At 48.8% G+C, this 24,031-nt stretch overlaps 2 protein-coding genes across 3 annotated transcripts; both read left to right on the top strand.

The window, feature by feature from the left end:
* Positions 1–6,366: 6,366 nt before the first annotated feature.
* On the top strand, positions 6,367–9,534 carry serpinh1a (serpin peptidase inhibitor, clade H (heat shock protein 47), member 1a). Of its 2 annotated transcripts, none has more exons than XM_086160952.1 (5): positions 6,367–6,535; positions 7,420–8,018; positions 8,096–8,194; positions 8,422–8,654; positions 8,734–9,534. In XM_086160952.1, the coding sequence occupies exons 2-5, from the start codon at positions 7,424–7,426 to the stop codon at positions 9,034–9,036; spliced, it is 1,230 nt and encodes a 409-aa protein (XP_086017078.1). In that variant the 5' UTR covers positions 6,367–6,535; positions 7,420–7,423; the 3' UTR covers positions 9,037–9,534. The 2 variants fall into 2 exon arrangements, with proteins under 2 accessions (XP_086017078.1, XP_086017079.1); XM_086160953.1 differs by lacking the exon at positions 6,367–6,535 and adding an exon at positions 6,542–6,675.
* Positions 9,535–12,640: 3,106 nt separating this feature from the next.
* On the top strand, positions 12,641–22,387 carry acer3 (alkaline ceramidase 3). The gene is made up of 11 exons (XM_086160768.1): positions 12,641–12,933; positions 15,037–15,147; positions 15,276–15,328; positions 16,369–16,421; positions 16,658–16,739; positions 16,819–16,854; positions 19,153–19,211; positions 19,302–19,403; positions 20,135–20,239; positions 20,310–20,355; positions 20,440–22,387. Exons 1-11 carry the CDS (start codon positions 12,831–12,833, stop codon positions 20,491–20,493), a joined length of 804 nt encoding a protein of 267 aa, XP_086016894.1. The 5' UTR covers positions 12,641–12,830; the 3' UTR covers positions 20,494–22,387.
* Positions 22,388–24,031: the final 1,644 nt, after the last annotated feature.

The raw sequence follows: 24,031 nt of genomic DNA, 5'->3' as shown, positions 1-24,031 counted from the left end.
CAGGAGTTCATGGATCTGCTAAGATCTGGAAACCAGCAGCGGGACATCCTACGTTGTAGCTTCTCAAAAATCATGTTTGAAAGACATCTGGCAATCTTCATCCATACTGTTGCTTTTGATAAAGACGTCGAGCCGGAGGCAACAGAGGTGAAGATGTGGAGGTTCCTCTTTGGGAGGGAGGAGGATGGAGAGGATCAGGAAGGAGGCCATCAGAGGGACGGCACATGGTAGATGTTCTGGAGATAAAGTGGCGCTGAAATGCTTTGGACGTGGACTGAGGAGGGATGGAGAAGATCTGGCCAGAAGGAAGATGAGGTTGGAGCTGCCAGGCAGGAAGTCTGGAGGAAGAGCAGAGTTGAGGTTTATGGGTGGAGGGGAGGAGGACAGGAAGGTAGATGGTGGGAGAGGAGAAGGTTGGATGGAGGCAGATGATTGGTTGTTCCCCCTGGAAGCAGAAGAAGCAGAACTATTCACTGGATCGAGTGAAGGCTACAGCTTTGGTTTCCAGGTCTGGAGCAGAATGTGACATGTTTGTCCTGGAGCACCTTCAGAAGAAGGATCAGTGGCTCCTCAAGGATCTGCCTCCTGGACCACCAGCATCATCATCATCATCATCATCATCATCCACCGCCGCGGTTGTAGACGCAGCTTGCAAGGCAGCGACAGGAGGAGTCCTCCTTCTTCTCGTTCATATTTGCCTTCTCCATAAAATAAACCCATCTGTGATCCTGCACATTTCACCGCATTAAACCCGACTTTCCACCTCCGTCTCACCTCGTGACGACCCGACGGCAAAGACGCCGCTGAGACGACCGGCTTTTTTTCTGAAAGGAAATAAACAGCGAGTATGTCAGAGGTCACCGGGGTCGGGGGGGGGGGGGCAAAGGTAGCAGCGCAAGAATTTCATTAAGGCTCTCCGCGGGGGGGTTGCCGAGGAGGCCGGCTCGGCATTGGCCCCCCCGAGCCCCTTAGCGCTCGCAAAGGTTAGCGTTTCTTGGAATGGGGCCGCGAGGCCGCGGCTGACGGGAAGCCCACGGTTTCCACGGTGACGGCGGCGAGGGAGAGGGGGTCCAGGCAGACGGCGCCGCGGGTTAGCCACCTCCATAGGGTGGAGGTATTTTTTAGGGGCCTTCAACGCAACACCTTTTATTGCTAAATAGGACCGCTAGCGCTGCTTTATAACTAAATTCCTTAGGAAACGAGTGCGTCTGCAAACGTCAGCGCCCGCGAGCCTCCCATGGTGCTTTACCACCTCAACCAATGTGTCCACTAGGGGGCAGTGCTGAGCTCAGAGTTCCCTTTCTGACCAAAACAAAGATGGAGGAGCCGCTGACAAGGCGCCTTCACAAACAGCGTGATCATTTAAGCGATGGCATGAGGACGGAGGATTGTTCTCCCCGGTTCCACCGACGCCACGCTTCTTCTTCTTCTTCTTCTTCTTCTCCAGGAAATGAACGGGCAGAAGGCTCCGCCCACGTGAGGAGTTGATGTTGGGTGTAAATGAGCCCTTGTGCAGAAAAATGGGCGCTTTCTCCGTGTGAAGACCAAAACACTGCATTCACAAAGCCCGATCTCACAGGCCACAAGTTCCAAAGAGAGGAGACCTGCACACACACACCCCCATACACTCACACACACACGCACATCTTTGCATTTTATTGTAATAGAGACAGGAAATGGGAGGATATTGGAGGAGGCATGACGTGCAGCAGCTGGGAATCCCGTGCTTGAGGCGTTTGTTCGGGCCAAGATTACGTGAACCCATGTGTTGTGCGCTGTTTGTTTAAACAAGTTGTGTATTTAACAAACCCAAAGGCTTTGGAAGCTGGAGATCTTACTGGAGAACATCAAACATGGGGTTCACTTTACTGTGATCTTCAAATTCCGACCTGTGGACCGTGTACGCAATACAAGACAGATACTTCTAACGTATTTCATGAGCTGGTGCATGAATTGTAAAGCGAAATGATCTCGTTTTTAGCTTAAATGAAGGCCCATCTACTACAAGTCAATAAGATTAGACATGTCATGTCTCACAGACGGTGGCAAACGTTCATTTATATGTCGCTAATGCCTTGTTTTACCAACACCCGACAAAGGAGATGAGTCAGGTCTTGTAAGCAATCTATTCCAGGCCGAGCAGTCAGAGATTAGCCGTTAGCCCGGGATAACCGCGTCAGATCCCTTTAATCCCGAACCGACGACAAACGCCGGAGACACGCCGCTCGCCCGCAGGTGAAAATGCATTCGCGGCTCGGCTTTCGCTGAGAGAAATTCCTCATTTTGAGAAATATTTCCGTGACGTCAAGGCTGGGAACTCATTTTTTCTGTCTTGTATGTTTTGAAAAAAAGCTCAGCAGAGGCAGCGAGGATGACAACAACTTTAAAAACAGAAGGAAAAGATTCCTTGCTGTCTTGTGGAGTCATCCCAGGCACTTTGGCGCCCCCGTGTGGTCGTTATTGGTACTGCATCTTCTCACGTCGACCGCTAGATGGCGCCACTGAGCCCGGTGGGCCGTGGGTTGTGGCTTGCGTGGAAAAACAGGAAGAAAATACTAATCACGGTGTGATTAACATCTCGAACGTGCTGGTGACTCGTCAGAACAAGTACGGTACAAGCTCAGCACAACCAGGTCAATATGAGATGATAATATCGATGCCGATGCATCGTTTTGGTTTGTTTTTAAAGTTTACCTCTGGTTTTTATTTGATGATGAGATGAGATGAGAACAACTTTATTTATCCTGAAGGAAATTGTTGTGCCAGAGTTTCAAGCAAAAACATAACAATAATAGATAATAGTAGGAAGGAGGGAGAATAAGAAACACAATAAAATATAAATTGTCAAGGTTAAGGGTGTCAAGTGTTCTAAGGTCTTAAGTACAAAGATTTGAAGATTCCCTGCGGCTGAAGGGAAGAGGAATTAAAAAGTCTGATAGCCTCAGCCTTGATTCCTCCTCTAGCCGTTAGTTTGTTTGAGCAGGGGAACGATTTTCTCAGCATTCCTTGAAACTCAGAAACCTGCGAAAAGTACGCTTGCCGATGTACCGGTGTGGTTCTCTGCCGGTCTCTGAAGTTTGGGAGATCTTCCCCAAAGCAGAGCCAAGGCCTCCCGGGGACCTGGAGCGTTCAACAACGTGTTCGCTTATCGTTGCAGATCTGAAGTTCTGCTCCGACTCCTCCGCAGTCCTTCCGTGTGACTCCGGCGAGCGCAGCGGCGTGGAAACACCCGCCATCTGTCAGAACGCAGACAAAGCTGCAGCGGACATGCATCCTCAACCCCCACTCCCTTGCTACTTCCTGCAGTTTGATCTATTCACACACACACACACACACACACACACGCAGCGGATCCCGAGGGTGGAAGGGGGGGGGCCATGACATCAGGGAGAAGAGAGCGAAGCATTCATGGGAAAAAATGCGAGCCGAGTTCCCGTCCGCCTGGCGCTCCCACACCGAGGCGCTTCGGGGTGATGCTGGAAACACTCGTTCAGCTTTTTCACCAAGAAGAATCGGTGGATGAGAAGATACGAGGTCTCGTATCAACAATCGGCGTCGGTCATCTGAGCGGGATTCGTCATCCACGTTCACCCTCTTTACCCCGAGAGGAGCCTCTGGATGGAGGTTCGACCTGTCGGGGTTTTTCTCCCGATCGTTCACTCCACGACTGGGGAACGACAATCTTTATTTGTCTCCACATGACGTGGGAAGAAGAATGACATGAATTGCACTTTATTGATCCCAGGATTGGGAAATTATATGGGAGCGGCTGCCAAACGCACAAAGGACAGACAGTGACAAGCTAAAAATAAAATCAAATAACATAAAACCCGATGTATTATAATGATTCCTTAAATTTCTATACATTTTTACCTCATATGAAGCAAAAAAATATTCATAATAAAAGATTAATAAATAAAATCTGAATCAATCTGATTTACTAACTAAGATTGTTTATAAATATTTACCTCATATAAAGCAAAAATTATAATAATAAAAAAATGTTAAAATAAAATCTGAATCAATCTGAAATATTATCTGAAAATGTTTATACATATTTACCTCATATAAAGCGAAAAATTATTACAATAAAAAAAACTTTAAAAAATCTGAATCAATCTGAAATATTATCTAAAAATGTTTGTACATATTTACCTCATATAAAGCGAAAATTATAATAATAATAAAATAATAAAATAAAATCCGAAATATTATCTAAAATGTTTCTACATATTCACCTCATATAAAGCAAAAAATAATAGTCATAAAAAAATAATAAAATAAAATAAAATTCGAATCACTGAAGTATTTTCCAAAAATGACTATACATATTAACCTCTTACAAAGCGCGGAATAAAATCAAGGTGTCAATATTAAGTCAGTTGTGTGGTTGATTTACGCATGTTATTTGGCCATTATTGTGTCTGTGAGGGATGAAGGAGTCTGTTTGGACGAGAGGGTGAAGGTTTCAACCTGGGGCAGAAAAGGATTCAGTCGACCACCAATCCTGCAACTTCTCACTCTTAAAAAGGTGATGGAGGCCTTTCATTTTCATCGTAGCTACACTTCAATTATGAGAGACAGAATGAGGGGAAACAATCACATGGAAGGATTTTTAATGAATTTATTGGTAAATTCCTCGGTAAAATATGTATTTCTGTCTCACAGATCTGTAAGTTCTTCTCCAAGAGGCTCCTCTGTCCTCCACACGCCGCCTGGATTCATGGTCACAGTCCAAACTCCTCTAAGGCCGAGACCAAAGAGACACCAAACTGTAGACCTGCACCAGCTGGAAGACCGAAGAACCGCTCGGTGTGAAGACATCAACCCCGGGAGCAAATAGTAGAGAACGGAAGACATACGAGATCACTGATAATCTCCGTCCATCTGCGGCTCCACCCAAGATCTCACCCCGTGGGGTCAAAAAGGCCACAAGAGCGGTGAGCAAAAACCCCAGAAGCACTCGGGGGACCTGGTGAAGGAGCTGCAGAGAGCCGGGACCAAAGTGACAAAGCCAGACGGGTCCCCCTGCTTGAGAGCATACATGTCCGGGCCCGTCTGAGGAATGCTAGAGAGCATCTGGATGATCCAGAAGAAGAGAATCTCTTCTGGTCAGATGAAACCAAAATACAACTTTCAGGTACAAACTCAACTGGTCGTGTTTGGAGGAGAAAGAATGCTGAGTTGCATCCGATTAACACCACAGCTGCTGGGAAGCATCATGTCTTTCTGCAAAGGGACCGGGACGACTGGTCCGTGGAGAGGAAAGAATGAAGGGGGCCGGGGATCCTGAGATTTGGAGTGAAAACCTCCTTCCATCGGCGAGGGCACTGAAGATGAATCGTGGCCTTAAAGCGTGACGATGATCCCAAACACGCGAAGGAGCGGCTCGGTAAGAAGCGTTTCAAGGTCCTGGAGCGGCCGAGCCGGGCCCAACATCCAAACCCAAGAGAAAATCTGTGGAGGGAGTTGAAAGTCCTTGAAAAAATAGCAGCGACGGTGTGTGAAAACCTTGAAGATTCACAGAAAACATTTGACCTCCGTCACTGGCAGCAAAGGGTGGATAGCAAAGTATTGAGATGAACTTTTGTTCTTGACCAAATACTTCTTTTCCACCATAATTTGCAAATAAATTCTTTAAAAATCAGACCATGTGATTCTCTGGATTTTTTATTTCCTCATTCTGCGTCTCATAGTTGAAGTGTACCGATGAGGAAAATGACAGGCCTCTCATCTTTTTAAGTGGGAGAAATCCTTTTTTCCCCGCTCCATCTGACCTGCAGGATGTTCCAGCATCTTCTCCTGCACCTCTGGACACTCCAGCTGCTGCCCGTCTTAAACTGCAGCGCCGCTTCTGTCAACAGCATCAGGAAAAGCGAGGACGGCGGTTGTGGGAGTTTCCCGGATGGTATCTACGGCTCTGAGATCCCCCTCCAGCCTCCAGAGGCGGGGGAGGGTGAAAGAGAGCGTGGCAAAAGGGATTAATGACCTCCACCTGTTGGAGCCGCAACTTCCCCAAAGAGCTGAAGCTCTGGAAGCTGCTCGGCGACTTCCTTGAGTTCTTCTGGTCGCTTGTGAGGAGCGGCTTCGGGAAGAAGAGCGGCCGGCGACGGCGAACCCCGTCTTTGCCGGTAAACGTCTCCACCAAGCTGAACCCGAGCGGGTCAGAGCTCCTCTGGATCCAAACCGCGATGCCAGACGTGTCGGTATTCCGGTCCCTCGGAGCGCGGGGAAGGCCGGGGGTTGGGATGAGGCCGGCTTCTTCACGGGTCAGCGGGGGCTTCAGGGACAGGCTGTAATTTCAGGCTTTAGGACCTGGCAGGGGAGGATTCCTCTCCCGCTGCCCCCGGATACTCTGGGCGGGCCTTTGCTGGTGAGAAGATTCCAGCGCAGGGATTTTTTTTCATGCCCTGAAAACCGAGCCCGAGTTTGTTCTCCTGCGAATTTGATCCCCAGAACCTTCGCAAGCCTTGGTCGGGAGCGGGAGGTCCCGTCCGCAGACGCCTCCGGGACATCGTCCGAAGAAGCCAACGAGGTAAGACGACCGTTGTGAAAGTAAAGCGGGGGAAGGGAGAGACCTTCTGGGAAGAGATCATCTGCTCAGGCATGTGAGAGGAGGCCACCGAGTCCTAGATGCCGCTTCGGCACAAGATTCTGACGAGCGGCAACCCTGAGGTGAAGCGTGAAGGTCCAAAACTTTGTAGGTGTGAATCGCGGGTCGGTTTAAGGGGGTCGCCTGCAGCGTCCGATCTGATTTCAAGCGCGAGGAGGATGGTCTTTCATGGAAGCCTCGCTCTCAGCAGTCATTCATTCATCTCCGTTCGCCGAGCGGCGGTGGAAACTAGGCCGGCGTAGTGTTGATGTTGCAGGATGTTGTTCCAAGGCTCCCGGAGGGGACGCGAAAAAAGACGCGGTCTCATTTTAACTTCGGCTGATTTCGCCGTTTCAAAAACGTGAAGGAAACCGCCGCCTCCCTTCGCACGCGGCCTGTAGAGACGCGTCTGGAACACGTCTGGACCGTCAAACTGGAGGCAAAGCTCAGGAACTCAGACAGATCCTCTGACTTCTTGGCTGCTCCGAGGCGGCGGGTTGCCACATTGGAAACACCGCCGGCGGCCACGCGGCTCCTCTTCCGAACCACAAGGAGCCGGTTTTCTCCGGCGGCCTCCCGGAGAGGCGTTGCGCCGCCGGCGTGTCACGGCGATGTTTTGGCTTCGCTACTTCCTGCCGCTGGCTACGTGGCTCGCCGTTATGTAATCCTTGCCTCGAGGGAAGAACCTGGAATTCAAAACTACGAGTCAGCGTTTTTGTCAATTTAAGCGAATCGTTTTTTTCCTTGAATAAATAAAGTGAAACTCAATCCCATGAGAGAAGTTTCTCTGCACGCGCCAACTGAGGTTTGTTTGCGTCTCCTGGCAGCGCCATGTCGCAGACCCTGCTCGCCCTGGTCCTGCTGGCCGCCGCCGCCTCCGCCGCCACCTCGGCGTCTCCCGGCAAAGTCCTGAGCAGCCACGCCACCACCCTGGCGGACAAAAGCGCAGAGCTGGCTTTCAGTCTTTACCAAAACATGGCGAAGGAGAAAAGCGTGGAAAACATCCTGATCTCCCCCGTGGTGGTGGCCTCCTCGCTGGGCCTGGTGGCTCTGGGCGGGAAGGCCTCCACCGCCTCCCAGGTGAAAACCCTCCTGAACGCGGCCAAGGTGAAGGACGAGCAGCTGCACTCGGGCCTGGCCGAGCTCCTGACCGAGGTGAGCGACCCCGAGAAGCGCAACGTCACCTGGAAGATCAGCAACCGCCTCTACGGACCCAGCACCGTCAGCTTCGTGGAGGACTTTGTGAAGAGCAGCAAGAAGCACTACAACTGTGACCACTCCAAGATCAACTTCAGGGACAAGAAGAGCGCGCTCAACTCCATCAACGAGTGGGCGGCGAAGTCCACCGACGGCAAGCTGCCCGAGGTCACCAAGGACGTCGAGAAGACCGACGGCGCCGTGATCGTCAACGCCATGTTTTTCAAACGTGAGCCTCCCTGCGCCCTTTCTCCCAAAGTTCTTTCGGCAACCACCTCGGCATCTCCGTGTTCTTGTGTTCCTCAGCCCACTGGAATGAGCAGTTCCATCACAAGATGGTGGACAACAGAGGGTTCATGGTTTCCCGCAGCTTCACCGTGTCAGTGCAGATGATGCATCGCACAGGTAGGCGGCCGAGGCCCGGCGTCGGGAGCGGGACCGAGCGCAAAGGAGACAGGAGAAAGATAGAAGATTGTCAGATGTTTCCCTCATAGTCATAGCACTGTCCTCCGAGCAAACCCGTGAGTGACCTTAGAGGAAAGTCAGAAGCTCCTTCTTCCCAGCAGCTCAGCGCCGCTAACTAGTTAGCATTAGCGGCTGATGTTTGCGCCGCGTCGGATTTGTGTCCTCAGGTCTCTACGGTTTCTACGACGACGCGGCCAACAAGTTGTACGTCCTCAACGTGCCGCTGGCTCACAAGAAGTCCAGCGTGGTGTTCATCATGCCCTACGGCGTGGAGCCCCTGGAGAGGCTGGAGAAGATGCTGACCAAGAAGCAGGTGGACGCGTGGATGGGGAAGCTGCAGGAGAAAGCGGTGGCCGTGTCGCTGCCCAAAGTCAGCGTGGAAGTCAGTCACAACCTGCGGGTGAGCGATGCCGCCGAGAGACGCCCGGGCGCCCGACGGCCCTCCCGTTCATCTGCCACGTCTTCCCGCTTCTCCTCAGAAACACCTCGGGGAGCTGGGCCTCACCGAGGCCGTGGACAAAGCCAAGGCCGACTTCTCCAACATCTCCGGCAAGAAAGACCTCTACCTCGCCAGTTTGTTCCACGCCGCCGCCATGGAGTGGGACACGGACGGGAACGAAGTCGACGCCAGCGTCTACGCGTCGGACAAGCTGAAGAACCCGAAGCTGTTCTACGCGGACCACCCCTACGTGTTCCTCGTGAAGGACCAGAAGACCAACTCCGTCCTGTTCATCGGCAGGATGGTCAGGCCCAAGGGCGAGAAGATGAGAGACGAGTTGTAACGGCGCGTTGAAACGGGTGTCTAAAGATAAAGCTCTGACTGCGTGTGTGTGTGTGTGTGTGTGTGTGTGTGTGTGTGAATTGTTTTTTTACTGTACGCTCTGAGAGCTGGGCTAAGAGATGAACGTCTGATATGGCACAAACACATTCCTGTACGATCACATGCCGTCTGCATTCCAGGCGTCCGACATTTTTACCAAACCACTATTGACGAATTGAAGACTTATATTAAGTGTGATTTTCCTGAAAACGCCAAACCCAGATTGACTTGAAACGACTGAAGACGCTCGATGTTTGCCGTCTCTGTCCTCGCCGCGGGGTTTTCTCTGCTGTCAAACTCTGTCGAGCGTGGACGCCTTTTGTTTTTGTAAAACTCAGCTGTTGTCGCCGTGACGACACCTCCCGTCCCCCGTGGAGAGGCTACATCGTCTATTCTCGCGTTCGATGATGTCGTCGACACTGGCAAAGGAACCCAAATCAAAACATGACCCATTTCAACCACGTGCGTGTCCCAGCGTTGTTATTTTTAAAAAGCAAAACAGAAACATTCATTCATTCATATCCCAGCTGTGGTCGGGCCAGAGGCGGGTTCACCCCGGATCGACCGCGAGGCCTCATGTCGACGTTCAACCTCTCAATCACTTCAGAAAGACGATCAGAATCTCTTTAACGGCCGAATGTAAAACCTACTCAAGAATATGACGCTGTTTAACCATTCGCCCTCTCAGTCCCTGGACAATGGAGGGTCTCTGCTGAACCCACCAGACATGTGGAGAACATGGGAATCAGAATGCCGTATTGATCTCCAGGGGGAAATTGCTTTTCGTGGAAAGCGTCTCCTGCTACAGTCATGTGGGGAAGAATCAAAGTAGAACTCTGTATAAATCAAAGAATAACTTAGAGAACAGTCAAGATTGAATTCAATAATCAAAATAAAGTTAAAGGTATGTAAAAATATAGAGTAAATCCATGTGTATTTACAAGTGCATGTGTATGATGACGTGTAGTTATTTTGTGCATAAGTAGGGGTCGTCGGACAGTGAAATATTTATTGCCGAGAAGACAATGGCAGTGTTGGGGGCGGAGGCGCTGGTTACCGTGGCGATCAGCAAACAAAGGAATCCTCCTGTCCAGAAGGTGCCGTCGGTGCAGCGGCTCTTGGACGGAGAGGTTTGCATGTTGCGCCCCCGGGTGGAGAAACATCATCAACCACAGCCACGGCCCGTCTGCGGAGGATCTCAGTCGTCCAGGTCACGGTGAGATGGTGAATCCTCCTCGAAACCTTCTTGTCGTAGCAACTGGACTTGAATTTCATCCGAGAGGCCGCTTTGGGTCTTTGTGGCGGCTCAGCGTTCCTGTGTTTATCAGGCCAACAATGGCCATCATAGACAGTTTAGCTATAAGAGATGTTGAAATAAAACTAAGCTCCCCGATCACGTCATAGGAGCGACTTTTCCTTGGAGTTACTCTCAGGAAGCTCGTGGAGGAAAACATGTCCAAGGTGTAGGTTTAGGGTGTGTCGGCCTTTCCAGTTTCACAGTGTTCATCCTGGTTCAGGGCCATTTTAACACACTCACACACTCACAGCATCCTGGCTGCAGCAAAGCCACCCTGACGCCTCCCCTCGCGTGGAGCCTTCGCTTTCACTTGTCCACTTGGTTCAACCATTTCTGGTCCTCAAGTCCATCCAGCTCTGTCTGGCCTTCATTTGAATTTGGTCCCAATCCATTTGGATTTCATAAACTTTATTTATTATTATTGCACATGTTAGATGTTTTGGAGAGAAGGTCAGAGAAGCCAGACTGAGATGGATTGGTCATGTGCAAAGGAGGATAGTAAATATTTCCCTGATTAGGCGTTTTAATCAGGGAAACACCCTGGTGACGGTAAAATATCTGTTTAATGAGCGATAGCCGCTGTTGTCCACACGAGCCGGCAATATAACTCACTGTTCCCACACGATTCCAGGTTGAAAAAAAAAACAGAATTCATTGCACCCCAAAATCACACAGAAAACAAGCATCGACAAAAACCCCAACATTCGTGGCTTGCTGTGATATATTGCTAGATGGCTGGACTTGGAGCTGCAGGCAGGAGGTCCATAGAGAAGCATAGAGAAGACTCATGGACGTAGTAAGAGAGGATATGAAGGTAGTTGGAGTGAGAGAGGAGGAACCAGAAAATAAGATAAGATAAGATAAGATAAGATAAGATAAGATAAGATAAGATAAGATAAGATAAGATAAGATAAGATAAGATAAGATAACATAACATAACATAACATAACATAACATAACATAACATAACATATACTTTATTAATCCGTATAGGGTACCCTACCGTATAGGGTAAGGCTATCAGACTTTTTAAGGCTATCAGACTTTTTAATTCCTCTTCCTTCAGCCGCAGGGAATCTTCAAGTCTTTGTACTTAAGACCTTAAAACACTTGATAGCCTTAACCTTGACAATTTATATTTTATTGTATTTCTTATTCTCCCTCCTTCCTACTATTATCTATTATTGTTGTGTTTTTGCTTGAAACTCTGGCAGTAATGGTAGTAATGACAGCAACAATGACAATAGCAATACATTTGAGTATAAATATGAATAAGAGACAATTAAATCCACAAATAAATAGACAGTAGAGTGAACAAGGATAAGAATAGAACGCAGAGTAAAAAAAAAAGGTTTAGATGGAGAAAGTTGCACTGTTCCAATGACCAAAAGACAGCAGGCAGAACTAGAGGTTGCAGAGATGAAGATGTTGAGGTTCTCTTTGGGAGTGACCAGGATGGAGAGGATCAGGAATGAGTCTATCAGAGGAACAGCACATGTTAGATGTTTTGGAGAGAAGGTCAGAGAAGCCAGACTGAGATGGTTGGGTCATGGACAGAGGAGGGATAGAGAATATATTGGTAGAGATGCTGGAATTGGAGCTGCCAGGCAAGAGGTCTGGAGGAAGACCAAAGAGAAGATTTATGGATGTAGTGAGAGAAGATATGAAGGTAGTTGGTGTGAGAGAGGAGGATCCAGAGAATAGGGTTAGACGGAGAAAGTTGACTCGCTGTGGCGACACCTGAAGGGAAAAGCCGAAAGAAGAAGAAGAATCTGTCACAGGGGTGCAGGACATGTATGACCGAGACAAAGTGATGATTGAGATGTTTTGGACATGAACAAAGGAGTGTTCATGTCCAAACCATGGTGAAGATCTGGGTAAAAGGTTGCTAAAGGTGAAGCTGCCAGGCATGAGGTCTGGAGGAAGACCAAAGAGAAGATTTATGGACGCAGTGAGAGAAGATATGAAGGTAGTTGGTGAGAGAGGAGGATCCAGAGAATAGGGTTAGATGGAGAAAGTCGATTCCCTGTGGCGACACCTGAAGGGAAAAGCCGAAAGAAGAAGAAGAAGAAGAAGTGTTCGTAGTAGTATTCATTTGCTTGTTTATTTTCTTATTTTTTATCATTTTTCTCTCTACTTCCGGTCCGCTTCCTCCACGGTTCCGGTCCGGTTCCGCTCACTGAGGAGGGGGGGGGGCGGGTCCACCTTCGGACCGAGTTCCTCTGCCAGGAGCGTTTCGCTCCCGGTCCACCTCCACCTCCACTCTTCTTCTTCTTCTTCTTCTTCTTCTTCTTCTCTTCTTCTTCTTCTTCTTCTTCTTCTTGTTCTTCTTGCTCTTCTTCTTGTTGTCCTTCTTGTGGTGCTGCGGGCGGGGGGAGTGGGAGGCTCGCTGTGATGGGAGCCGGCTGTGATGGGACTACAAATCCGTTAGCGGCGGCGCCCTGCCCTCCTCTTCCATCATGGCTCCGGCGCTGGACAGGCAGGGACACTGGGGGCCGCCGACCTCGACGCTGGACTGGTGCGAGGAGAACTATGTGGTGTCTTTCTACATCGCGGAATTCTGTAAGTGTTGTGAAGAAGACGGACGGTTAGCAAGAATAGCCGTCCTCCCGTTGTAGCGCTACCAGATGTAGCGACGGGCGACACCGAAGTCGGAGCGGCGATGTTAATAGCAACATGAATTATTCTTTGGACTGTCGTTATGATTATTACGATTATTATCATTATTATTATTTCGTAATGTTTGCGCTTTTTCAACACATTTAGTTTCGATGCTAGCATTGGCTACCGCTAGCTAAGCTGTGGATGTGTAACTAGCAAAACACGGTTATGTTATTACCACCGCACACGCGGTGTTTGACTCACCCCGCCCCAAATGTGTTATTATTTTGATTTCATGAATTAAATTTAGACTTTGCGGGTTTTTTTTACGAGAGTCGTCCATTATCGTTACTTGAGAGTCAGCAAGACATTCCCTCATCCGCGGCTCCTCATGTGGTACCTCGGATGGACAGCAGGTCAGGAGACATCTGGGAGGCTTCACCTTGCAGCACATGTTCTCCTTCACAACTTCTTCAACGGACAAAGCCGCAGAGATGAGCTGTAGATACGGATAATAAGTGTCTGACAGGCTTCTTTCTCGTCATTGACATCTGACAAATCCAGATTTATTCCAGTTCGTGCTCAACAGAGAGGCTTATTGTAGAAGGTCATGTTTTGCAAAGCCCAGATGTTGTTATCCCATGTTATCTCCCACGCCGCTGAGAATGACAGCGATACTGCACGCAGTCCAAGGTTAGCTCAAGTGCAAGCGGTCAGAGTTTATTTGGGCGAATGTTTCCGTAATGCTGCTCACGGGGGCTGTTTTCTTAATTTGGTGTCTTGCACGTCCGTGTGTTTGTCATGCGTAACGCAGCTGTGTTCATGAAGTTGTTGCGATCGGTGGCTAACAGTCCCGCTTTTGTTTACACAAATGACACAAAGTCGCCCAGTGAGATGGCAGTTTTCTGCTGCAGAGGAACGGTTTTGGCAGTTTAGCCGTCACTTAGGTTACAAAGGCTGGAATGCAGCTTTGTTTGGGCAGAAAGAGACACCAGCGTGATTGCGGTCCTCATTCGGCTTGTGCTTTGTCTGTGTCAGCACACAACCACGGCAGAGGAGGTCAGAGCGCGCTGAGCAACTCAGAGGTCGCCGAAACAAACAACGCCAACGTGCCTTAGTGTCTTTGGTTTGAACGCCCTGATTATCAGGAACTAAAGTCCAGCCTTTATCTGCCGCTTTTATCAGATACCTGCACAGAAAGGAACTGTGTTTGGGAAAAAAGCAGCAACTCAAGCGAGTTGACGTCCTGGTACAGTTGCCTGTGTTTGCACATCACCACACCCAAGGAAGAAAGCGTTTCCTGGGGGCCTCCCCGAGGGCCCCCTGCCGCTCCCTCGCTCCGAGGGCCTCGGACGTGGCCTCGGGGAGCGAAGCGCACACACAAACACTGACACCTGAATTTCATTTGTTTAATTCCTACCTGAGGCAGTCTCGTGACAAAGCTTGGTTGACCAAAGTTACCTACATCCTCCCATTTGCTCACACCGTCATGAAATTCAATGTATTTACTCAGCAGTTTCATTCATGTAAGTTTATAGAAGTGTAACAAGGAACGATGGCAGCTGATAGGAAACATTAGAAGAATGAGAAAATGCCTACTAAAGACGGCTAATTTCTCACTATTACCAGACTGACCCGTCACCGGTCCGCTTCCAAACAGAAAATACACTTTTGCATTGGCCGCTGCCCTTTAGTTTAAACCTAAAATTACAATGAATGATTTCCACGATGACTCATTTGTCGTTGTGTTTTCATTGTTCATTGTGATTTAACTGCTCCTGACACCTTGTATCGTCTTCTAAGTTGTATGTACACCAAAAAAAAAACCTGCAAGTGCTATTGGAGGATGTATCTTACTGGAAGTGACAGTAATGTGGAATCAAATTGGCCGGTGGAACATCTAGTGATTTGTGTTGGATTACTGGAAAGAAGCACCGGTGCAGCGATCGGGTTTCATGAACAAGATACGATCGCTGAACTCTCACTCGAGACAGGCATTCGGAGCTGCTCAAATATCTCACAATAATGTGTGTGTGTGTGTGTGTGTGTTATCTTTGTGAACAGGGAACACCGTCAGCAACCTGATTATGATCCTTCCTCCTATCTGCGGGGCCATCCAGACATTCCGCGACGGTCTCGAGTTTCGTTACATCTTCTCCTTCCTCGGACTTGCAGGTCAGTCCGGATGTGGTGGTTCAGTTATGGAGCCCGGAGACGTGCCTCGCGCTTCCGTGACGTGGCTCTCAAAACCAGAAGTTACTCTGAGATGATCTCTTCTGCCTTTTGCTTTGTCTGTCTCCCAGCTGTCGGCGTTGGCTCGTGGTGTTTCCATATGACGCTGCTGTATGAGATGCAGGTGGGTTGAGTGGAAATGAAGGCGGTGTAAACGATCAACCCGCAAAACATCCTTTTAGTTTGATTACATATCCTCGTAGCGGAGCTCCAGCAGTTTGCGCCTGCTTATGCGCCCAGGCCTCAAAGCAGAACGAAGCTCCGTACCGGGGTTGCCGTTCCGTCACAGTCGGTCCAACAGATTGGCTCTCAGTGTTCATTTCAATTTCGCTCCGTTCCTACTAGTTGTTTTAAAGACAAAAAAAAAGGAAATGCCAGTCGGCGTCAGCCTCAGAGGTCCCTCATCAGCCCGGCACTATTTTCCTAAATGACATAAATCTTCTCACTCAGGATGTATTCAAGATTCTAAGGGTGTATGACCGGAATATACACAGATAAATCAAATAACAACGTGTTTCAGTGCACACATTTATTTGCCGCGGGGTTGTGCAGCCGTCAGGAGATTGTAGGTCAGTGCCAGAGTGCAATATGGATCGCTGCATATTTACCGCAAACCACTCCACATTATTGGTCGCCTCTTTTCCCGCCCGTTCACAGGTGGTTTCATAAATTACACGTATCGGCTTTTTCTTCTCAAAGCCTTTATGACGTTCACATAGCGCGGCGCAGAGTTCATTAATCTGCTTAATGTTTTCACTTCATGTGGTTCCCGGAGTCCACTTAGGAGTGCAAAGCTGTTCATAAATCACATCCTCTTTATATAAAGCACCTCTCAAACCAATAAAGTCACATTTATAAGGCTTGATAACGGCTAAATAGTAAAAGATAAAAGGGGGCGTCACACAGAAAACCTTGGATTTCACAACGGGGCAAATAGCTATCGTTGTTAAACGCTAAAATCTGACAAAACAGGATAAATACGTGGCACAGCGGCGATAACGGAGGCTCTCCATTCATCTGGAAAGTCGCCGCTCATTCCAGTAAACCCTAGTTTTACTCTGCTTAACAGAATCCGTGGTGGATCTCTGCCGGTCGCTGTCACCGCAGCGATCCATCACCGCCGGTGACGTGCTAATGCTTGTCTCCTCTTTCTGTCACTCGCAGCTACTGGACGAGCTGCCCATGATTTACAGCACCTGTGTCTTCGTCTACTGTCTGTAAGTAGCTCCCGGCTTTTAGTTTTGGATGTATTACGGTTGGAGCCCTGGAGAGCGACTCTCTCTCTCCGCTGCGATGGCCAAATGAAGTGTGACTGTTTGTGAAGTGACTCCGACTCTGTTCCCGTCCAACAAAGTGCCGTACAGTGTGTGTGTGATCGGTCTATCCAGGATTCAAGCGTCCCAGAAACACACAACCTGAGCATGTGTGGAAAATATCCATTTCTCTCTTTCAGATATGAGTGCTTCAAACAAGAGAACACCATTAGTTTGTTTCCAATTGCGTTATTGTTGCTCTTCAGCGTGTCCGTCACCGTGGTGAGTGTTCCCTTTTCACCCGTGCAGTGTGTTCCTCCAGCCGGTGTCCCGGTTATAACCTTCTCCGTTCTCTTCCTAGGTGTACTTGCAGTGGAAGGAGCCGGTGTTCCACCAGGTGAGCGTTTGCCCCCGACTCTTCACGTACGGCTCATTGTTTGCCATTCGGGCTCAGCGCGCTTAAGTTTTCCGCCCTGAAATATGAAATCCCATTTGACACTGATTGAATGTTGCATTAAAGTCAGCCAAATGCTTAACCTACGGGGTCACGGTGTCGAAAGCAGTGTTTCCCAACCACTGTGCCTGAGAGATCATCAGGTGTGCCGTGGAAAAAGGCCCACTTTCACCCGATTGGTCCGAAAATTATTTATCCAACTCAAATAATGTGTCTTCCTATGTCTATGTGGGCAGCGTGTTCATTCCATGGCAACGGGAAGTGAATTAACCTGTGCATCTGTGTGTCAGAGTGATTAGTGACGCTTTGCGTGATACATTTTTAAAATAAAAAGTACTTGTATCTGCGCAAACAAACAGGCAGCGTTGTTGAAAACTACCGAGACGAGTGAGAAAGCAGTGAAAGCTGCTATAAAGTTGCTGAACTCGTCTCTAAATCCAAACAGCAGAACATTAATACTACCTGCCGGCAAAATGATTGGAGAAGAAATGCTCGGCTCTGGCGTTGATAAAGAAATAGCCAGTTCTCTCAAATAATACCATTTCCAGACATATTGATGACATGTCTTGTGTGTTGTGCAAAAGTTGCACATCAGTTGGAAATTTGCATTGCAACTTGATGAATCTACAGATATTAGATATATTAGATTTCACACTAAGTGAATTGAGACTACGGTTTCATTCTAATTTGTTAAAAAATGTTTTTGACAGATTTATTTGGTGGTGTGCCGTGTGATTTTTCTAATGTAAAATATGTGCCGCGGCTCAAAAAAGGTTGGGAAACACTGTTCTAAAGACCCCTTAATTGCCCAAACATTTATAGTGACTACACAAACCTGAGATAAGCGCGCCGCTGTGTTTACTCTTCCCTCCGCAGGGCTCACGTTTCATGCGGGCGCGTAGCTTTTGTGCCGTAAAGACCTTTGTTTGCTGTGAAGGCGCAGCGACAAAGCTGCCTTTGTTGACCGTTCTGTGCGGACGTTGTTTTGTCAATGGCACAGCTGGGCGGAGGCTCACGGTGTCACGGATAATGCTGGCGCTGCGCTTCACGTTTGTGTTGTTGTTATAACCAGATGTGGATGTCGGGACGAGGCGAAGGGCGGCTGCACAGGAGGGATAGAACCCAAATATATGTCTTTGTGGTCGGGGCGTCGCTGCTCAAATAGCGGGGGCCCCCAGGGAACATGCTTATGTTGTAGTATTAGCTCTATAGGCTAGGCTTTTTGGCACCGGGCATGCGGACACACAGCACAGCACAGCGCAGTGCAGTGAACAAACCCTCAAAAGACACCATGGAAAAATATTTAACAGGGAAGATAAGAAAGGCGGCGAGAGACGGAGATGCCGAGACACACGAAAGTCACTTTAGACGCTAAGACGAGGAAGTATGACGACGCGTATGTAGCGCTCTGCTTCACTTCACCATGGCGGGAGACGAGGAAAGGAAAGTGTGTTTACTGTGTCTAAAAATGTTGGCAGCCAAATAAATGAAGGCGTCACTTTAAGACATTACGCTCCTATTAGGCTGATAAATCGCTCGAGTTATTTGCATAATATTGCCAACAATTATCCCGCTTTGTGAAAGCTACTTCAGCAAACCAGCGAGCTCTGTAATGCTAATAAATGATTATAACATTGTTCTTTTTTGCAAGTTTATATATATTTCTTTCTTTTTTCTTTTCTTTAATGTCAATAAGGATAACGTGTTGTGCGAAATGTTTTCTTCTTCCTGGGGGGCGTAACAGGAGGTAATTGAGAAGCACTGGGCCGGCGTGAAATGTTGCACGATTTCATACAAGAGCAAAAGGAAAAACATCATAAGACAGTAGAAGCTTGACTTCCAAGTGCAGCGACTCGGGAGTTTCCGAGATCCGAGCCCTGGCTCTGCCAGAAAGAGGAGCGGCGTCACTTTGTTGATTGATTTGTTTTACAAATCGGGGGTAAAGGGATTCAAACACTCCGACCCGGGAGGAGCGGGCGGAAACAATCTGGAAGATGATTAGCCCGATGGACATCCGTGACGGCAGGGAAATAAGAACCTGCCCGGGTAATTCTCCCCTGGACTGTGTTTATTGACAATGCGGAACCGAAGCGTTATAAACGACCCGTAACCCGTTCTGCAGAAGCCCGGAATCATCTTTGCAAACCATCCGGAAGGACAGTTTGTGTTTGTGTCTCTGTAAACCGTTCTTCACACTTCTGTCACGCCGATGCTTGATGGCTCACAGAGTCCTTCTTCCAGGTGATGTACGGAGCTCTGGTCGCCTGCCTCGTCATGAGATCCATCTTCATTGTTACATGGTAACTTCATCTCTTTTTCTACTAATCTCTGGTCACTAGTATCCTGTCCTGTGGTAACTATTCCCCCCCTTTGTATCCGTTGTGTTTCAGGGTTTACCCGTGGCTCAGGCCTTTGTGTTACACCTCCCTTGGTGTCTTCTTGTTAGGATTCCTACTCTGGAACATTGACAACATTTTCTGCCAGTCATTAAGGTGAGACTTGTGGACACAAAAACAGGGTTTACCAAGATATAACGATATTTTAAAAGGTGTCATTACACCAGGTGGTCCTGTTTTAAATCTCCCATTCATTAAGATTAAACTAATGATCTTTTGTTTTGTTTTTGTTTTTTTAATTTACTGCACTTTGATTTTGCTACACATCGTCTCTATGTTTGGGTTTGTCATTGGTGCTCGGCAGCCACCATATCCTACGTATGAAAGATCTTTCCAGAGCCGGGCGGCGTTCAGTCATATCAACATCTCGTGGGACTCACAATCAATTACATTTCGTTGACACTTCAATCAACTTCGCCAATATCAGCTAAAATGCACATGTGTGTTTTAAAGGTGGAAGAAACAAACATGTTAATCCGCTGCATTTGTACAGAATTATCGGAAGCGCAAAGGTTTGAACGCTTAAAATGATGAAAACCCTGTTTTCAAAGGGGGGCCTGGAGAGACATGGAAGGAGGCCAGATCCTTCTCCTCAGGCGGGTCATTGAGTCTGGGAGCGCTCAGTCACCTTCACGCCTCCGGGAACAAACGTCCCGGCGCCATCGCCCAAATGACGCCTATAGATCTGTCGAAACACCCGAGGCGCCGCCTCCTCCATCTTAGAGTAGATCCTCGCAGCGGCGGGCGCAGGGAGGACAGACACTGAGAATTTATCCGTGCAACTGGATTGTCGTTCTTTGTGTTCAGTGATTTGATCCCGTTTTCAGAGCCAGCAGGCAAAGGCTGCCCCCCGGTGTCGGAGTGGTGACGCAGTTCCACGCCTGGTGGCACATCTTCACGGGCCTGGGCTCGTACCTGCACATACTGCTCAGGTACGCTCCTCTTCCTCACGGCCGGCGGATTTCACCCCGTCCACACACTGACCCGTGCATCTCCCTCCAGCCTGCAGATCAGATCCACCTACCTCAAGTACAGACCAAATGTGAAGGTGCGTCCCGCCACGCCTCGCCCGTCGATCGCTCCCATTTATGTCCCCGTGGAATGAACTAACCGTGAACCCCTGCCGCCTCAGTTTGTGTGTGGCGTGTGGCCCACCCTGCACGTGGAGCCGCAGAAGACCAGCTGAGGGGCCGACCCACGGACGCCGCCTGAGGAACCCCGGGCAGTGGCGGCGGCGGCGGCAACGCGAGGACCCCCAGGTGCCCCGCGGGCAGGAGACGGCGTGGCCCCCCGGAGACGCCGTGAATACCTACAGCGTAGCACTGAGTCCAGTTTTAATGAAGATTTTTTTCAACACTCGTAATTTATTAGATTAGCCGTTCTTTAATTTTATTGACGTGTCAATGCTTTTTATTTGTCGGTCCGGTCCGGAAGCAAATGTGACGAGCGGCCCCCCGGCATGCTCTTTTTTTGTGCTGGTGTCCTGGGAACGGGGAAAAATAGTGCCATTAATTCAGCGTGAGTTTCACTTTTTGTAATTTTCTTTTAATGAGGCTTGTCGTGTTTAAAACAAAAAAGAAGTGGAGGAGCCGGAGACACACTCCGACGGGCTGTGACCCCGTGGGCGGAGGGGCTCCGTTACACTTTGGCGTCCAGCTGAAAAGGAGAACGAGTGAAGCCGAAGAGGCTCCATACAGAAGGCAGAACTCCTCCACCTGCCGCCCCGGGATCGGGCTCTGCTTGGATCCGGTGTGTCTCCATCAGTGTCACTTCAGTGTCGTCAAATCCCTCTCCAAGGAGGATCTCAGCCGTTTGAGGCGCCGGACAGAAGAACCGGCCCAAACGTCGTCACTAGAAAATCACTCCACACGATTCCTCTTTACTTGAAATTATGCCAAGCCTGTAATTATCCTTATTTTTGAATCTTCTTTTTTTTTTTTTTTTAATTCTTTGGCATTTGTTTAATCACACATGACTGCGAGTTTTAGTTTATGTCTGAAGTGGGGACGTCGGTTCGGTTGGAAGCTGAAGGAACCTCGGTGGTCCAGCTTCTGGCGGAAGACGCCGTCGCTCCTCCTCTGTTCAATAACACTACAAACGGATGCAAGAGCACCTTCGGTCATACGAGATCCATATCTGTTTAGTGAGGACGCAGGCGGAACGATGAAACTTTAGCGCCAGTGCTTCCAGAACCAGGTGGACGGCTGAGGTCAGGGACGGGGGTTTACGATCCTGACAAACTCACCGGAGGAGACGTTTACTTATTAATAATGAATTAGTCGGAGATAAAAAAGGGACTTGCCAGCTTCTCTTCATCGTTGCACTTGGATAAGATGCGGAAAACGGGAGGAAAACCTCCAGAGGTGCTTCGGAGTCAGACGTCAGCCGCCGCTCCGTGTTGGTCGCTCTTCACGTTCCCTGAAGGGTGCAGTTGGCGGTGCAGCCAGCAGGTGGCCCGCATCTCCAGCTCATCCCAGACATCTGGGGGCGCGCCGCGGTACTTGGACACACTACCTACCGACCGTCGGACTATCTGCCTCCCTGATCCTGCGCTGGACTCGTTGCGGAGCCAAAGGGTTCCTCATTTTACGCCGCCGCCGTAGAAAGTACCCCGACAGCCTTGAGCTCGAAGTCACTTTTACACTGGAAAACGCACATGTGGCGGCCGGCCGTGGCATTATCTCAGATGCTTCCCGGAGCATCGAACCCCCGCAGTTCATGTAAGCACAATTTCTGACACAAGTATTATTGTCCGGACGTCCGCGTGATATTCGGTGTACGTCGTTACCTCGGGGCGAGCAGCCGTGGAAGAGGGTGCCTTATCGTTCTCCTTGCGGTGTAATCCAAGTTGCCTTGATGTTCTGCCACTGTGTGTGTCTTTGCAGCGCCCGCTCCATGACTAGCAGGAGGAAAATGCAAAGTTTGTGCCTCGACCTCTGGCCTCCCACCGCTTCGTCTCGTGTCGTTACTGTAAACCGCCGTCAGAATCTGAAGGCGGTCATCGAGGCCGGAACGTCCTCTGGTCTTCTGCTAGCCTCCGTCGATGTCCTGTATTGTCAAATAAACGGAACGTAAATCAAGCTGCTGTAGTTTTACTTTTATTAAGGCAGGTTTTTACAAATGTGATGCGTAGAAGAAGACTCAGATGTCAGTCATGAAGGTCATGGGGAATTCTTGTGGTGGCAACTGGACTTGGAGATGTTTCAGCCGTCATTCAAGAGGATTCTTCAGTTGTAATGATCTGTGGGGAGTTTGCAAATATAAAGAAGCCTCTGGGATGGAACATCTTCAGGTGAAGAAATTCAACTCCAGTCGCCACGACAAGAAGATTTCGACAAGAGTTAAGGCTTTCTCAACGCAGCGTTCGGCAAATCATTTATTTACAAGAACTGAAGGTGAGACACATGGCATGGTCCTAATTTGTAACTCCACGTGAGATAAACAAAAGTGACGAAAGCATTGCAACAGTCTGTAAAGTCCCAGGACCTTCTTCTGGTTTCTCAAAACCTACTCGAGACGGCGTGAATCGTCTCACATCACTTCCTCTCAAGTATTTAAAGGGAAACATTGCAAAGTGGTAACAGCTGCGTATCATCAGTTACGAACTCCCTCGTGTCTAGTTTAGGAGAGTCAATGTATCATGGCATTGCAGGTGTGAGTTCCCTTTGTGACATTTGAAGACTTTTGGACGCCGTCTTAATCCAATCCAAGTCTTAATCCAGTTTCCAATTTCCTGGAGAGAGAGATTTTCTCCAGTCTGTAATCTGGGCTCGCCGGGGCGTCGGGAGGCGTCCCGACCCAGCGCGGCGCCCTCTGCGTCGTCTTAGAAAGTAACGACAACAGTGCAAACAACGCTATTGTTAGGATGCAACAATCGGTATCCAGGTATCGATCAATCGTATCATTGGTAGTAGTAATAATTGGCCAGTATTTACATTTGAATCGATGTGAGCTTTTCCATTTTAAGAGTTAGCAGTAATAACTAGCAATAGTAGTAAGTACTAGTAGTACTAGTTGTCACTGTATTGAATTTTTGTCGTGGCGCCCTCTGCATTTCAATCAATCTTTGTAGTTACTGCTAACAGTTAAGACAATTCATATTTCATTATATTTCTTATTCTTCCTCCTTTCTACTATTATCTATTAGTGTTATGTTTTTTACTTGAAACTCTGGCACAACAATTTCCTTCGGGATTAATAAAGTTGTTCTCATCTCATCTCATCTCATCTCATCTCATCTCATCTCATTTGCCTACATTGGCTAACGTTGCTGCAGCAGGAGCAGCTCCTGCCGATCCCGGCGCTCCTCAACGTCGCTGCAGGATTGCCCGATGTACATTAAGAAGAAAATGAAAGACATTTCCCCCTCGATTGCAAAACGTGCCCTTCGTGTTTGCTCACGTCGTCCCGACGGCAGGAATCCTCTAAGACGTTGCCACATCCACCCTTCTATAATGTATCCCTTGACATTTTACGGTGGCGACGAGAAGAACAAGTAAGGACAGAGAGTAATGACAACCTCCAGCATTCCACGCCAGATATCGGACTAATGTAAATAACACGGTTCTGCAGCGGCGTTCCCTTTTGGCGGGATTATGGGATTCCTACGAAAGGCCGACTGTCAATCACTGTCACAGAAAACCCGAAGCCGCCGGAGGAGACCTCCGTCAAGGCCTCGCAGGTGGGCTGGAGATGGAGAGAAGGTGGAAAACCCCTCAACCCCT

This window comes from Fistularia commersonii, chromosome 15, assembly GCF_037954325.1.
Source record: "Fistularia commersonii isolate RoL2024-O1a breed Wild chromosome 15, RoL_Fcom_v1.0, whole genome shotgun sequence".
Lineage (NCBI taxonomy): Eukaryota > Metazoa > Chordata > Actinopteri > Syngnathiformes > Fistulariidae > Fistularia > Fistularia commersonii.
The sequence above is the reverse complement of the archived record's forward strand: the minus strand, read 5'-3'. Positions and strand labels throughout refer to the sequence as shown.

Excerpts from the sequence above, each read along its gene's own strand:
- acer3 (XM_086160768.1), top strand. The coding sequence starts at position 12,831 with ATGGCTCCGGCGCTGGACAGGCAGGGACACTGGGGGCCGCCGACCTCG. Across the intron at positions 16,855-19,152 it reads AGGAGCCGGTGTTCCACCAG|GTGATGTACGGAGCTCTGGT; the intron begins GTGAGCGTTTGC and ends TCCTTCTTCCAG. Across the intron at positions 19,212-19,301 it reads TCCATCTTCATTGTTACATG|GGTTTACCCGTGGCTCAGGC; the intron begins GTAACTTCATCT and ends GTTGTGTTTCAG.
- serpinh1a (XM_086160952.1), top strand. The coding sequence starts at position 7,424 with ATGTCGCAGACCCTGCTCGCCCTGGTCCTGCTGGCCGCCGCCGCCTCC. Across the intron at positions 8,195-8,421 it reads GCAGATGATGCATCGCACAG|GTCTCTACGGTTTCTACGAC; the intron begins GTAGGCGGCCGA and ends TTGTGTCCTCAG. Across the intron at positions 8,655-8,733 it reads AAGTCAGTCACAACCTGCGG|AAACACCTCGGGGAGCTGGG; the intron begins GTGAGCGATGCC and ends GCTTCTCCTCAG.